The sequence below is a fragment of the Rhinolophus sinicus genome, linkage group LG04 (assembly GCF_036562045.2).
Source record: "Rhinolophus sinicus isolate RSC01 linkage group LG04, ASM3656204v1, whole genome shotgun sequence".
NCBI classification, from domain to species: Eukaryota; Metazoa; Chordata; class Mammalia; order Chiroptera; family Rhinolophidae; genus Rhinolophus; species Rhinolophus sinicus.
Window position 1 is genome coordinate 45,435,914 of NC_133754.1, and position 16,188 is coordinate 45,452,101.

The window sequence follows — 16,188 nt, forward strand, 5'->3', positions numbered from 1 at the left end:
GCAGGGTAGATGAGATCTGTCTATGATTTCTTACAACTGCATGTGAAGCTACAATTATCTCCAAATAAAAAGTAATATGAAAGGAGAAACCATCTCAGATTGGGGACATCAATCCAAAGTGCAGTTGGATGGGAATCAAGATGGACTTTGGCTTTGAAAAGCTCTTGTACTCTGTCTAGAAGAGAGAGACCATCAAGGGAGGAGGTACACTAATCAAAAAGACAGACACTTGTGTGGAAATTTAGGAGTGGAAGCTCACCTGAGGAGGATACAAAGAGACATGGAGAGCTGTGATATTACTGCAGCAGTTAGAACTATCTACTTGGTGAGGTAGGGGAAATGAATAACAGGTCTCAAAATACAAAACATATTCAGACATAAATGTAAGACTGCATCTAAACAGGGAAGAAATTGTAGCAGTAACACACATTTAACAAGAAAACAACCCCAAATACCTTCTTGCTCACTAGCACGGAGATGAAAGATGATGATTAGAAATCTGAGATTTCCCCAACTGGCAATGTCCCCACCCCATGTTTGTTTTGACACCTCCCTACCAAGCCCCCTACTATGATTAACAATAAAAATATTAAAATGAAAAAACATGCCAAATAAAGAGGAACTAGGAGACAGCCTTCTAACTTCATTCTTGTTAGGAAGGACCCAAGGAATAAAGAGAGTGGTCGCCTTAAAATGGAAAAAGAAGGGGAAAAAAAAAGAGAGCCAACATGGTGCACTTCCAAAATCTGCAAGATAAAAGACTTTCTGAACTATCAATCAAACTAATGACTGTTTTCTCTGGAAAGAAGACAACTACAATGGAAATCCTGGGAGATGGAGTGGTGAAAGCTAAGGGGATTCATTTGGTAGGCAGGGGTCCCAGATTTGCACGTCTAGATTTGACACTAAAGTTTTAGTATCAGAGGGAAAAAGAAAAAATGAATCCTATAGGGGCTTTAACAGGAAATATTTTTTCTTTACTCTCAAGTACTATTTTAAAGGAAGAAATTTGCTTAAAAAAAAATCAGCAAGTGTATAGTGCATCTATCATTTGCCAACCTAAGAACTGTAAGAACATAAATAAGAATAAGGCACCTCCTGCCCCTAAGAGAACCATAAATTGTTACTGTTATTTGGGGACCATTTAAGAAATGTTTGAAACACAGCACTTTTCTGATGTATGTCAATCACCAGCACTTTCTTTTCTGATGTACCTGAACCACTATAAGTTACAATTACTGAGTTACATATCGACGTAGATCTGCCACCAAAAATCTTGAGTCTAGAGAATCAAATTCATTTCAATATGGGATCTGTTCACCCCATTCTCTGAACTTGGATAACTCTAGTGCAATTTAATTAAATGGTCCCTAAAGCCATGTTGAAGCCACAAACTAGAAAGGATGAATTGGTCTCCTTGATTTCATTTTACAGGAAAGGAGGACACAAAGTTTTAACTTGAAAATCACCTATTAAGAAGGCTGTATGACAGTTTTGTACCAGTTTGTGTAATAATTTTACTGCATAAGAAATTACAGAGATTGTATAAATCAACAGTATATGTAGAAGCATGAAACAAAACAAACATGATTATTCTGATCAAAGAAAATAGGAAAAATAATCCAAGTCTTAAAAATACCACAAACTCCCCAAATGTGGCTTCTTTTGAGAGAAAATTACCTCTTGCATTTTCTGGATATAGTAATGACTGTGATTCCATTACGTCAAATGGAAAACTGCTTTATAGTTAAAAACATAAAGAAGCAACTTACATAGATGTTTAGCCCTCTTCATATTGGATATAACAAAATAAAGACATCAGGCTGCCTGCTTTTGCCTAAAGCATGACTTGAATTTTCTATTAATTGTGACAGTTCACATAGAATACTACATAATTTTCTCTGTTATGAAACTGCGCAAGTTGGAGAATCTCAAAAAATATTGCAGGAGTGAACTTCTTCCTATGGGGGAAAAGTATATAAATATACTAGATGTTAACATTTCCATTCTTCATTCAATGATTTGCACTATTCAAAACATAAAAATACAAATAAATATATTTCCTTACAAATGAAGTTCATAGTACATTGTTTAAAAAAAGATTAAAAAACGAAAAACCTTAATTTACCCTTTGTTGTCATTAAATAAGAAGTCTAATATACAGACCCATTTGATATTTATATACATTGTAGGAGTCAGTTGGTCATTTCTTGTTCACAGTTGATGTTCAATAGTGCTAGTCTCTGCACACCACAGCTCACATCCCATATGCAGCTTTAATTCTACTGTAAGTTGCTCAAAATTCTTTTTTTTCTCTTTTTCTTTTTAATTAAAAAAGACTTCATTCTTGGAATTTTAGAATTTACATTTGCGTGGTCTGAAAAAAATACAATTTCAATGCAAAAACCACATCAAGCATTCAAGAGTATATTGCTGGTGCTATAATCTTTTTGCATGTCTTTGTTTCCACAGGAAAAAAAAACAGAATAAAATAAACATGTAAGACTTTTAAATGTTTAAACGTAACCACATAATATTAATGATATGCCTCATGCGCACACACGCACACGCGCACACACACACACACACACACACAAACAAAAAATAAAGGAAAAAAGATCAGACGTCTTTCTTTTGCATTTGTTCTAGCTTTCTTCTTAGGAGCCCATAATTCTCCTTGGTTCCCAACGCAGTGGGGTCAAGCTGCAGAGAGATTTCATAGTGTTTTTTGGCCAAGTCTAGATGTCCCCAACGATGATAAAGCACAGCTGAAATAGCAAGAGATGAATTTCATTGGAAAAGCTTCTGAATAACTTGTGGTATTCCCAACCACTTGTACAAAGAAATATTAAAGAACCTCTGCAAACAGTTTTCAAAAATCATTGTTTAAAATAATATTGTTTGTACCACAAACTTTATTTATTGTAATCACACTCCCTCGTGATTGTCTGTTTAACCACCCCCAGTTACTCCTGGGGTTCTTCGTATCACTAGGCATGATCCATTTCCCTACAGCAACATTATTACATAAAGAAAGAAAAAGAAGAGTACATTAAAAGTTTCTCAATGCTGCCATGAAGTTTCCAGGAAGCCAGGCTGAAAGAGCTGGGCTCCCACACTGCTTACTGACTATGTAGACTAGGCCCACCTGTTTACTTTAAATAAAGATTCTCTTATACATTGTGGCAAAATAATAGCTTGTTTATTGCCAGCTGGAAATAAGGGCTCTAACATCAAGATCTGATCATACGTAAAATGATAGTTAAAATAAATCTATTAGAATGGTAAGCCTCCAATGATTATGATTTTGTAAGTAAAACTAACTTTCTACATTGGCAGAAGATCAACCATCGATGCTTCATGATTTTTGTGATGAGAAGCTACAGCGTCTGTAGGGAACAGATTTGGTGAAAAAATATTCACAGGATTAAGCATTCTAGACGTGAACACGCTATTCTCTAAAGATCTTAATTATTGAGATGTAAAAATGGAAGAAAGGAATTCTAGGGAATAAATCAACATAAATGCATTTTTAGCCAATGCACAAGGGAACGTAAGAAAGCAGAGACCAAGCTAGAATGGAAGGTCCACGACGGAAAAAGGGAAAAGTATGTAGGTTGGACAGCAAACTTCCAAAGTACACCTCAGTTTAATATTCTAGGATCCTTCACACAAAGAAAGAAAATCTGAATTTTATCATCAGAAGGTGATGGGGGGGTTGGGGGGTTGTTTTGGACATACAATTAAGATCTGTAAATATGACTTACTTAGCTACCTTTTTTAGTGTAATAATTTCTTTTAAAAACTCACATTTTGAAATCAGATTATAAAGGACAATAAAGGCTAGGTTTGAAAAAACTACCAACATTTGATTTTACAGAAATACGCCTATTTCATTAAAATTACGGAGAATTTCAATATGGTTCAAAACGAAAAATTTCCTTACCCAAATTGCCATGGTAACTTGCAGTATTTGGATGAGCTTTAATTGCTTTGAGGAATAAAGTTTCAGATTCCTAAAAAATGAAACACATAAAAAGGTATTATAAATGATACAAAATCGATGAACAGTTTTATTGCCTATGGTTTCCAGATTCTTAATGTGCTTGTTTTGTATCACTGCATCCTTCTTCCAGAAACACTCAGAAGGCCCAGCAGGACCACACCTGTTGAGAAGAGGCTCCAAAGGGTGAGCAGGGCTGTATGTGTGACAGGGTAAAATACAGGGTGTGAGGGGCAGTGGAAAGTGATGGTGGCTGCAGAGAGGGCCACTATGCTACTGCCACCTGTCTCTCTGCAGTGGCAGGAAATCTGCAACTTCAAGCAAGTAACTCAGTTCAGGGTGCAGTGGAGAATGAACAAAGGTCAAAAGAGAGAAGAGGGCTGCTGAAGACACCCATGGAAGTGTCATTTTCAGTCGGCATCAATGACTCATTTCCAGGACTCTCAAGGTAGAAGATGGGGCCTACTTAAAGTACCCCAAGAACCCACAACACCCTTGGCACCCTAGAAGCACCCCACTCAGCTGGAGAAAACTAAGCAGAGACGGCCACCTGTCATCTATGCCTTGCAGCACTGCTTATGATCATGACCAAATGCCCCCGATGTGGGTGAGCTGAGTTCTGCATTTCCTTCACATAGTACTCACTTCCCATGGGGTCACTAAGAGGCACAGCAAGGTGTTTTCTTACCTGATCATTACTGGCCATGGCTGGCTGGCTGGTCCCTTTCTACCATAATGCGAGAAATAAACAAGCCTAATGTTTTTGCCAACACCTGTCGGGGCAGCTAGTCACGCCATCTACATCCGTGTCCCTAATCAGGATCAAACGCTGGCCTTAAACAACCAGAGCTGGCGGTTTGGGGACATGGCTCCTTCTACCTGCTCCTTCTGTGAGTTTTTCCAGGTGGCTTTCCTACTCCAGGATCGTGCATTATATAAAATATAAGAAGACCAGTTTACTTGCCCCATGATGGCCTGTGGCACTCACAAGAAACCAGCTGGGAATTTGGGCAAACATCTCTGAAACCACCACAGTTCTGACAACAGCTGGCAGAGGAAGATTTATACTTGAGAAATGAGTAAATCAAGATATCAGAATAACATCAGGATGTCAGCAAACATCACTCAGAAATCATTTCAAAGTTAGCAATTTACATTCCAAGTTTCAGTAGCTGAAACTCCTTCAAGGAAGCCTAAGATTTTCCTACCATCTTAGGTATGCAGAAAAACCCCCCACAAAAATGGATTATATAGATTTGTAGTGGCTTCTAAGTAGCAGGGCTGTTTTTGATAATTTTCAAATATTTCCATTTAAAACCTAAAATTTGAGAAATAGGAAGGCCAGGGAATTTAACTCTACTTTAAAATGTTCCTCTACATGCAAATGTGTCAACTAGAGGAAATTGATTTAAAGATAAAAAGAAACTCAGGCATTCTCTAGAGGATGCTAGATTCATTTCTTGATGCCTTTAACTAATTTCTCAAATTTCTGAGTGCGGGCATCATTCAGGAGAACGTGCAGTTGCAGGCAGGTTTGGGGGATGCCGTGGTGTTCAGGGCGGTGTGCATAGGGAGGGGCCCGGGGCTCATACCCCCATTAGGGGGCTGCTGCTCTGGGCCAGGCAGAGCCTGAACCCTGAGGGGGAGGGGAGGCGGGGCGGTGATGAGGAGGCTGGGTGGGAAGGAGTCGGAAGAACAGGAGGACCAGCAAAGTAATGGGGGGAGGAAAAATATTTGTCAAAATTTCCGAGCCTGGAAGATAGAAAAATGTTGACAAAAGAAGGGGTGTCAGAGGAAAAGCCGCTTTGGGGCGGGCAGTGAGTGCTCCCTCTCAGGTAACAGCGGGGCAGCCCTGAGAAGAGGCTTCAGTAACCCCTGGAACTGCTTCTGTGCCCTGGGAGGCAGCCCTGGGAAACAGGGCAGGGTCGGAGGCCTCTTTAGAATACGAATGTCTGCAGGTATTTGAAGCCCATGAAATGCTCATCTATTAAATCAGGTGTTTTAATGACCCCGTTCCGGAAAGCAATGGACTGTTTATAAACTGATCTTCTGCGGAAGTGTGAGGATACTTAGATACCCAGGTAACCAGCTGATTTATGCCAAGAAACAAATAAATAAACTTACATTTTGAATCGGGGATATTTTTCTCATCAGCAGAAAGGGAAAATAATATATTATTTTCTGAAGTGCATTAGACAAAATATTAGGTTGGTGCAAAAGTAATTGCAGTTTAAAAGGTTAAAAACAATTGCAAAAACCACAATTACTTTTGTACCAACCTAATATATTTGACAAAGGTTTAGGAAACACATGCGACAGAGAAAGGCCTCGCAAGGGAATGAGTGAGGGTCTTTATGTCTAGGCAGAGAGGGTAGGGCAGTCGGAGGTCATTTCAGCAAACTGGCCAGCAGGGTGGCTCCATCACCACACCAGCATCCTGAAACCAAGGACCAAGTTTCACAAGGGACACCCTGCCACCTGCCTCAACTAGGGAAGGTAACGTGGTCCAACATGAAGTTGAATCCATGCATCACACAGGAAGAGAGTAGTTTCCTCTTCAATTTGCCTTCCTTTCTTCTGGTTCATTCCAGAAAAAAGTCTCCATTTGGTGGTAATGGGGGGGCTACAACCTCAATGCCTGCCAATCTCCCTTTGAAACTAAGAGAAGGCAACCCTCAGACTCAGAGCTTTGGCCAGCAATAGTAGCTACCTGAGAGTTACTAAAATTATTTTATTTTCAGTTACCTTATATTTATAGTAATGGTATATTTCCACTTTAATATATTTACCTGTGTTAAAAATCTAAAGGAAGATATCAAGTAAATAATAGGATAAGCAGTCGGTAGATGTGGCCAAAAAAACTTCATGAAGGTGTGGTATAAATGTCTGGAGTTGGGAAAACTGCTCTATAAATGTAGTCTGCTTTGAAACTCCAGGGCCAGTGGAATAGGCAATATAGAAAGAGGAATTAGGATGAGAAGCAACATTTTAAGTACTAAAAACATTACTTTTTATTTTTGCTCTACCACATTAACCATAAATTGGAAATTAAACAGTAATAAGTAACATAAATTCTAATAGGTCTTAACGATTCTTAGAGTTTCATTTAATGATCACTAAACTAAAATTAATATTATGTATATATAGTTATATATACATATATATAGTTAACCATTTAATGGTTATAAATTATGTTCTTGTGCATGTTTTCTTAGCACCATCTCCATTTTACAGATGAATAAACTGAGAAGTACTCAAGTGATTGCTGTTAGGGAGGAAGGGCTGCTTAAGTAACACGGGTACAGTGAGAACACTAACTTTTGCACAGCAAAGTCTCAAAATAGATTCTGGAAGCTCGAACATTTCAGAACCAAATGTGAGACGCATTCAGCCGTTTCACAGCTACTGAGGGGACACGTAACAAGAGCCATGAGTATGATGACAGAAAGGGAGATATAAAAATAGGACTTGACGACGACCGCAAGAAGTCTCCAGGTTCACGAAAGAGAGTCACCAAAAGTTGATGATAATCTGAACAGCAAATGCTTAGGTGGAAAGACACCTGTCCTGACGAGGACGACGACAGAGCTGGAGGGTCTGCTCACTCTACCCCTACAGGCCACCATCATGCTGCCTCCTTCCAGAGCACCCCCACCCAGGGCTCTGCAAGGACAGGCCATAAGCAACTGACCAACAGCAACAGGTATCATTTCTGCATTAAGAGAGAAAAACCCAAAATAGTGGTTTAAAATTCCAAGTGTTGAATTTTTAAAATATATGAAGAGAGGGCTTGGTGGCTGGTGCCATGGCTTGGGGTGTAACGCCACTTCCCTCATTTTGGCAGCTCCTAAAGAGCTCAGAGTAAGTTCCTTAGTTCAGATTTCATCTTCTGTTTCCTTATCTGAGGCTCAGTGCCCTGGCCTAGACAATCAGGATGCAAAATGTGTACAGAAATGGGAAACCCATTTGTCTCTTCTGCTTTACAGAATATTTTCTACTTTATCTGGAAAAAAGAGAACAATGTGAACTAGAAGCCAAATGAATCCCAGGTTCTGTCATATTAATAGAAATTCTAGTGTATAAGCTGTGGGATGGTAGAAAAATCAATATAATGATTACATAAGCTGAATTTTGAAGACTCGCTGTAGCTGGTCCCTGGACCAACCCATCCCAGGATGACGCAGATGGCTGGAAAGGTCATTAGAAGGGAAACCCACATATCTTCCCTCCTTCCCTGCTCTCCATGAGTAGAGTCATAAAAAATAAAACTTAACCCCTCACAAAGTCATCTCTGGAGCAAAATCTAGAAATGCTAAAATGTATACTGCAGCTATGAAATAACCTGACATGCAAAAATGAGAGAAATGCATGAAATATTAATATCTGACTATTGTTATACGAAATTATACTGATAATGATATCTAATGAGCAGAACAGGAAAAGTAAATAACAGGACAAATATGAATTCATCACTACCTTTTAGGCCTCATGTGATCAAAATGAGATACAGCTCCTGATTCTGAAAGAAAATATTTCTCTCATGAAAAGACTAGGGCACTACTTCTAAAAGTGTTTTTCGGAACATCTGTGTTAGATACCCGGGATGCTGGTTAAACACATATATCCCCTGACCTTAGACAACCGACTAAGCCAGTATCTCTTGTGGGGAGCACCCTGGGCATCTGTATTCTAACACACTCCCTTGGTGATTCTGATGTACCATATTAAAGCTTGAGATCACCAGTATTAGGAACACTGAGTCCCCTTCAATATACAGGGAGCTATGCATCTCTGACTCATAGTCTAGTCCTGGCTAACCCTTAGGACCCAGTTAGATAGAGCCCAGATGAAATATTTTCTGCTTTTCATTGGTCAAAAACTTCTGGCACCTTGCAGATGACCAACAATAACTTAACTCTGGATGAGGAAAAGCTGGGAAACAGCAAGAACCAGTCCTGTATTCACCACGGGCTGTTATAATTTTTGTGCAGAAGACAGTACTTACAGATAAACCCAGAGCTCCAGCCCAACTGCAAGAAGCTGAATCAAAGAGTTTTGTGCCAAGGTGGGAATGGGGCATCTGCTAGGATGCACTTCTTTTTGGGCCTTTCCTCCCCTCTCCATGTTTGAGCAATGGTAGTGAATTCTGATGAGAAAGAACATGGAAGTGGACCCTGCAAATCCATCTTTTGGGCAACTTCTCCAGGAAGCAAACTGACCAAGCCACATTGGTGTACTGCTACCATGATTTGGGCCTAATTCCAAATTTAACTCGGTAGAAGTAACATTTATGGCTTCTGTCAGGTGCTGGCATTGATTGCAAGAAATCGCAGCCTGCAGTTTACATACCTTATATTTCTGGGACTTTCCCAGCACATTTGCCAAGGAGAACATCAGAGAGTGATCATTAGGTATTAATTCCAGTGCCTCTCTTCCAACTGCTTCAGCTTGGGCTAAATTACCTGTGAGTGGAAAATGGAAAAATAGAAACCGAGTTACTAGTATTTTGGTCTCTCCCTCTAATTAACAGGGCTTATGTGCATTATACACAATGATCATGAATAAAGTACTTAAGAAAATCAACATAAAACATATCACACACACACACACAAAGTGATCCTATCAGTTGCAAAGCCACTGCAACCCAGCACAATTCTGACATAATGTACAAACAGCTTTTGCTTACATTCTGTAAGAGCCTATAAAACCTAGTTTTAATTTTCCCTCAGATACCAATTATACCCAAATTAGAGAAAACAAGTCTGCAGAATAAGAATATAACAGTAACACTCTAATAACTGAGTATTTATCATATTGAAGCACACATCCTATACTTTCCTTAGAAACAAGTGCTTATCTCTTCTCCACATGGCTTAAATGGTTTACTAGCTCTAGAGTCTGCCAAATTAAAACTATCATTTCTTATGGGATGCTTGGATTTTTCAAATTGGAGAAGCAGAGCAACTCTTAGTTGGTGGAGCCTGTTATGGGCTAAGAAAGCAGATCATCAAGTCTATTAGCATTATATCTAAAATAAGAGTCTCGTGTAGGTTTGAAGGCATCGCCTTTGAGTACCGTCCATGAACTGTAGTGCATGGACCTGGCACCATCCATTTCATAAGCCCAGCAGCCATGCTTGCTCAATTCTGGGTACTTCCAGTGTCCTGGATGAGGGCATTGCTAGCTACATAACAGGCTTCAGAAGAAATGAGATATTAGCACACATCTTCCCCATTACTTAACACCAATTGTAAGGTGTCATTTTCCCAAACATTCATATTCCAATAGGCCAAAGGAAATTCCATTTTCTAGAACATTGTTGTAGTACAAAATATTGAATCCCATAATATTATTTTTTAAAAAAACCTCTACCACACACTAGGAAAAAATCCACAAGAATCTACATTTCCTAATTATTCAATGGTACTGTACCATGGGACAATTTCCTTTGACTTATTTAATTCCCCTTTCTGTACCTGTATTATCAAGGAGTATGATCATGTTGTTCCAAGCCAGACTGTGCTCCGGTTTCAGCACAGTAGCATTTCTCCAAGCATTTAACGCGTCCACGTGACGATTTAGATCTGCATACTGAAAATAAAGCATAGACCCCCCGAAAATCAATATTCTACATATTTTTTTGCTTATTCTCTCTAAGACATAATGAAAACCAAACCCAAAATCAAACAAAACTTAACCTGCATATATTCAGCTTCCAATTTTTCATATTAATTCATTTAATCCTTAAAATAATCTGAATATAGTAGATAACTATCCCCATTTTACAGATGAAGCAACTGAGGCACAGAGATATTAACGTGTCCAAAGTTATACATCTAGAAATGGTAGAGTAGGGATTAGAACCAGGTAGTCTAGCTCCCGAGCCTACAATCTCTTAACTACACCCCATAATTTAGTGATTCCAGGTGTCAAATCATATTTCAGACTAAGTTAAAAACCTAATCATTAGTCTTTTTCTAGAAAGACTTAACCTAGTTCATCTATGGTAAGTTGTTATTTGACGGTAAATGAAGTATTTAATGTGATTACAAGCTAAATGTGTCAAATTCACCTTGTGAAGAACTGTCTAGTACCCTCTTCCCACCTGTATCTAAGCTTCATAAAAATCTATGAGTAGATTAAATACTGTGAACACTCTGGAAAAGTCTTATGTGCTGATGTAAAACCCTGGGCATTTGGAGCCTGTTTGCCTCCTTTAGGAAGGAAAGAGTTATCTGTTGCTTTCTTTTTTTTGTAGTGAATGTTGTTTAACATTGATAACAGAGTACAAAATGGCTGACACTCAATTTGCATAGTTAAAAATGCACAGAGGGTGAAAGTGATGGGTTTTTTAGCAGGTGACCTTCTTACCCTTTTTAACTCAGTTCAAATTTACATCTCATCTCAATGAACTTGGTTCCTTTAACTGCAAAAAGTACAAATGATAACAATTTATCAAAGTTTAAGGCTATTTCCTTATTATTTTCAAGTCTGTCTTCATTAGAAAACAGAAACATTTTGACTTGCCCTATGACCCACACAGCAAACAGGTGGCATATTACACGCAAAGGGTTTAGTGAATTATGGAAACATTTACAAATATCCATTCACTAAAGATGTCAGAATTTCCCATGCGACTCAGGAACTCAAGTTACTATATTTTACTCTTTAAATAAGGAAATGATATGAAAAGCTCAAAACCTTAAAATAATTTAGGCCACTATTTATACTAACATTTAATTGTCTCTCTATATTTGATGTTCCCAAAGATTTCTTGTTCATTTCTCTCCAGCAAGTGACATACATTTGAATAGACAAAAATCGGTGATTTTTTTTTTCTAACAAACCCAGGAAAACCAACATAACTTCATTGATGCAACAACAAAAATATTTCACATATTTTGCTCTTTATTACTATTATTATCATATTTATTGGAGAATAACAACAGACTGAAATTTACTTTTATTTTGCATCACCCTTTACCCTTCTTACAGCTTCTATACAAAGGGAACAAGCCCTTTAAGGGAAGCGGAGAAAAATGATGATTTAGCAAGATCTACCCATCCAGAAAGTGGACGGGTAATGTGCATGTTATTTATATATTAGTCCCCTGCCTGCCCTTCTGTACTCTGCAAACTGCACTTCCCAGGGTCCTCTGCCACTGGGCTCTTTGTTAAGTTTCTGCCAATAGGAGTTATCAGGTGGTGGGAAGAAGGGAGTAGCTCTTCCCCATTCTCTCCATTCACTGTCTCCTTTCTATTCCTTGGCAATGCCTCTTCTCAACAGTGCCAAGGCAGGAAGCAGTGGTCCTTCCTTCATGATCTTAGCTCTGGAAGTGGTGGTAGGTCCTGGGATGGTGGCCCCTTAAATTCTGGTGGCACCGCTTTCTCCTGTTTGTTTCTCCAACCCTGTAGGGTTTGCTTTTATGCTCTGAGTTAATATCACCTTTTTATTTTTGTTCTTCCAGCCTTCCAACAACTGTCTAACCAATTCCCTGCACTGAAGCTTCTCTATTTAAAATACTTAGCATGGTTTTTGTTTTCCTGAATGGATCCTGACTGATACAACTAGTCCTTGCATAACGAATTGTCTGTAGTAATGTCTTCAGTCTCTATTACTGTGGTTCTCTAACATTAGTAACGTGTCCCAAATAATCCAGCTTTTGACAGTTCCTATTTCACAAAGAGTGGCATTATATTTCTTTCTTATCTGCGTCCAAAAATCAAAACACATTTCTGTCTTCTGTTACTAAACAGTACTATGGAGGTTTTTTAAAACGAAACTTTTAAGTTATTAAGTTCCTCTTATTCGCCAAGATACAAATATGTTGGTTGAGCTGTTCAAGATTAAGCTCCTAATGCTTTTACGCTATCAAGCAGGCCAAAGCTGGATAATTAAACAATAGAAAGCAAAGCCTTTAAATAAGCAAGAACAGTTGGCAGAAGGAAACACAGGAAGATCGTTTCACTGTAGCTTAATTAATAAACAATATACACAGAGAACAGTACAAGGTCTCCATCTATTTAATACTACACATGGTCTCCTATGTGAAAGTGGGAATGAATTCAAAGGACTGGAACACATGATAAAATCCTACATTTTGAATTCCATCTTCTTTTCTTGGGATATAACTCTTTCAGGGCTCATTTAGCATAAATTCTTTATTTCCCAAATCCCAAGGAATTGCAGTGACAGGCAGCTACTAGGAGAGGGAATAAGACTGTTATGTATTAGAGCTTTAAAGCATAACCTAGAAGGCTGTAGGCAGATACACGCATTTTGCAAGCAGTGATCTAAAAGAAGAGCTACCTCCAAAGAAGAAGAAATGGAATGACGGAAGAATTCACATGGATATCAAGTATGCTATGTCACACAAGTACTAGTAGAATAGACACAGTAAATAGAGACAGTAACCCCTACAGTAACCATCAGTGCAAGGACTCAGATAACACCCAGTTTGCTCCCATCCCCCACCTAGTCCCTAATCTCACTTCATTAACTTTGCAAGGGTCCACCCTACCTTGTATGTGATTGAATTTTTTGGTCTCTACTTATATCATTTACTGTCTTTCCACCCCCTTCTCCAGAGAGAACAATGTAGGGGATCAAAATATGTTACCCCAAATATGTCACTTTGGCATAAGAATTATTGCACTGAAAGCATTTGAGATTCAACAGATACAGAAAGAAGCTTTGCTAGAGCTTCCCTTATGTGACTACAAGCAGACATTTCTGGGAAATGAAGACTGCCATCAATTCCCATTTCTGGGGAAGTTTTACGCCACGACCAAGACATTCCTGCACAAACTTCACTTCATCCGTTTCCCCCATGTATTCCTGCCACCCTTGGGAGCCTAAAACCTGTTTGTCTTGTCGCTTCTCTACAGATGTGCTGTTCTCTGTTAAGATGCTATATAAGTCCAAGTTCTAACCATCCCTTTGAGTTATTCATCACTGAGTTTCTCCCACATGCTTGCTGCATATGTTAATACACTGTTTTGTTACTCTGTCTGTGGTCAGTCTAATTGGCACGGCACCAGTCAGAGAACATAACAGGGTGGAGGAAAAAGTTTTCTTTCCTTCCCTACAAATTTATCACTAGAATAGTTTTAGGACTCCTCAAATCTTCAGGTTTCATAGAGAAAGTTGTTTCAACCTCAAAGCATGTCACTAGATCATAAAGCACAGAATTTTAAAATGTAAAACATATAGGAAATGCCTACAAGGTCAGGTGGCTCCGGAGAACGCTTCCTGGGACAACAGGAATTATCTTGCTATCAATCTTCCTTGTTCAAACACCTTGCTATTCCATGGATTCAATCACGTTCCTGCCACCTTACCTCTGTTTTCAGGGAGAAGTAATTCCTCTCTTCCCCAGTAGTGTTAAGTATATAGAGATGGTATCTTCCTATGATATATCATAACTGAAACATGCTATTTTTTGAATAATAAAAACACACAAGCCACTTCACTTTAAAATGTGTAATACAAGCAGCATCTGCCCATTTAAAGCACAGAATTGGAGAGGTAAAACTTCACCATCATTAGCCACCTGTTCCTACCACCTTGTTTCATCCATTCATAAAATTCTACCTCCTCAACTCACGAAATCATGGCTATCCAGTTCAGAAACAAAGCAGCGAAGACCAAATGCATTCCCATCATGGTAAAACTGAGGACTGGTTTTTCCATAAACACCAAGCAGTTCATGTTTTCTAGGTTGCTCCCTGCGAACTGTCTGTTCTGCTCTGACCTGGTCACTCTGCTCAATGTTAGGCAGAGCTGCTTCCCAAATGCAGTATCAACAACAGGGTATTGGATTTACCAAAACCAATTGTGTTGGTTTGTTTTTGTAAATACAGATCCCCTATGGAGCTTTTGACTCCTTAAATCTGAGACAGTGGGATGACTTGGACGTACGACTGCTTTTGGGAACCACCGGTTTTGATAACACAAGACCATGAGACTTCGGGCCTTTAAAATGAGGATAAACTGGCATCTCTTTAAAACAACATCAATGCAATTGTACCTGTGAGGTCAGGCTGTGTAAAATCTGTAATATTATATAAAAGTTTCTTTTAAAAATCACATCACTATACAGGTATTCTGGTTTCGCACAAATGAGCAAACAGTTTTTCCCTTAACAATTTTACTTAATATAAAAACAAAATATATTAGGAACATATGTACTTGGTTTCTTGAAATCAAAATTAAAGGGTGGAGTGAAGGGAAACTATAATCATTCTTTTTTTTAAAGAGTTTTGCTGTTTGTGGGCAAGTCTTTTTTCCTCCCATGTCTATTGAAATATAATTGGCATATAACACATGTAAGCATAAGGTGTACAGCATGATGATTTGATACATATATGTTGCAAAAGGATGACCACAGTAAGGTTAGTTACCACCCCCAACCTCTCACTAGTGTGTGGTTATTTTCTTTATTAAAAAAATCAAGAGCTATAATGACTAAGCTGTACATCCTCCTAGGGGCTTTTCAGAAACAATGGCAGAATCTATTTCACCATCATTTATCAATATGTTTTCAGATTTATAAGATTACTGAACTTAATGTATAGCTACGGCTACAATATTTATTTGAAACAATAAATTATTTAAAAAAGAAAATCAGAGATATTATATCTTTATATTCTGCCAATAACTAAAGGAAGAAAGTCACTATGGAACACATTATTTCCTATTTCCATCGAATAATCTCAAAGCCTTTTCAAATAAATCCCGTGCCCCACTCAGCGTTCTTTTGTAGGGGGAACAGTTATCCACAGGAAGACCCTGGGATGCAGGGAGCTGTCCCTGAAGAAGGAGAAGACAGAAGCTCAGCAATCATATTATGGATTTGTTTTTTTAATCTCAGTTTTTATTGTGTTTTAAAAACAGAGAAACTGATGTTTATCAGGAAGTTACCCCTTGGAGTACTGTTTTACAGGGCACAGGGGACTTTAAAAATTGTAATTTATTCCTTGGTTTGACCTCTTGCCTTTGTGATCTCTTACACTTGGCTAATTCAAGTTGGATTGCTCTCTAACTAGTGCTTCAAAAGTTAAATAATAAGGAAACCCAATAGCTATCTTCAAATGAGATAAACCTATGTGAAAGAACTTTATAAGATGGAGAGTGCTAGAAGGGGTGTTACTACTGTCATTTTACTATAAATAAAAACAAAATG

The 16,188-nt window shown here is 38.4% G+C and overlaps 1 protein-coding gene across 2 annotated transcripts in view; it reads right to left on the reverse strand.

Moving 5' to 3' along the window:
• Window positions 1-1,486: 1,486 nt before the first annotated feature.
• TMTC4 (transmembrane O-mannosyltransferase targeting cadherins 4) overlaps window positions 1,487-16,188 on the reverse strand; it is a 57,992-nt gene continuing 43,290 nt past the window's right edge. For both annotated transcript variants that reach the window (XM_019754228.2, XM_019754227.2), the window contains exons 15-18: window positions 10,480-10,594; window positions 9,353-9,465; window positions 3,947-4,016; window positions 1,487-2,768 (exon numbers count right to left, since the gene is read on the reverse strand). In XM_019754228.2, the coding sequence (XP_019609787.1) occupies window positions 2,620-2,768; window positions 3,947-4,016; window positions 9,353-9,465; window positions 10,480-10,594 (447 nt within the window). In that variant the 3' untranslated portion in view covers window positions 1,487-2,619. The remainder of the gene's footprint in view (window positions 2,769-3,946; window positions 4,017-9,352; window positions 9,466-10,479; window positions 10,595-16,188) is intronic.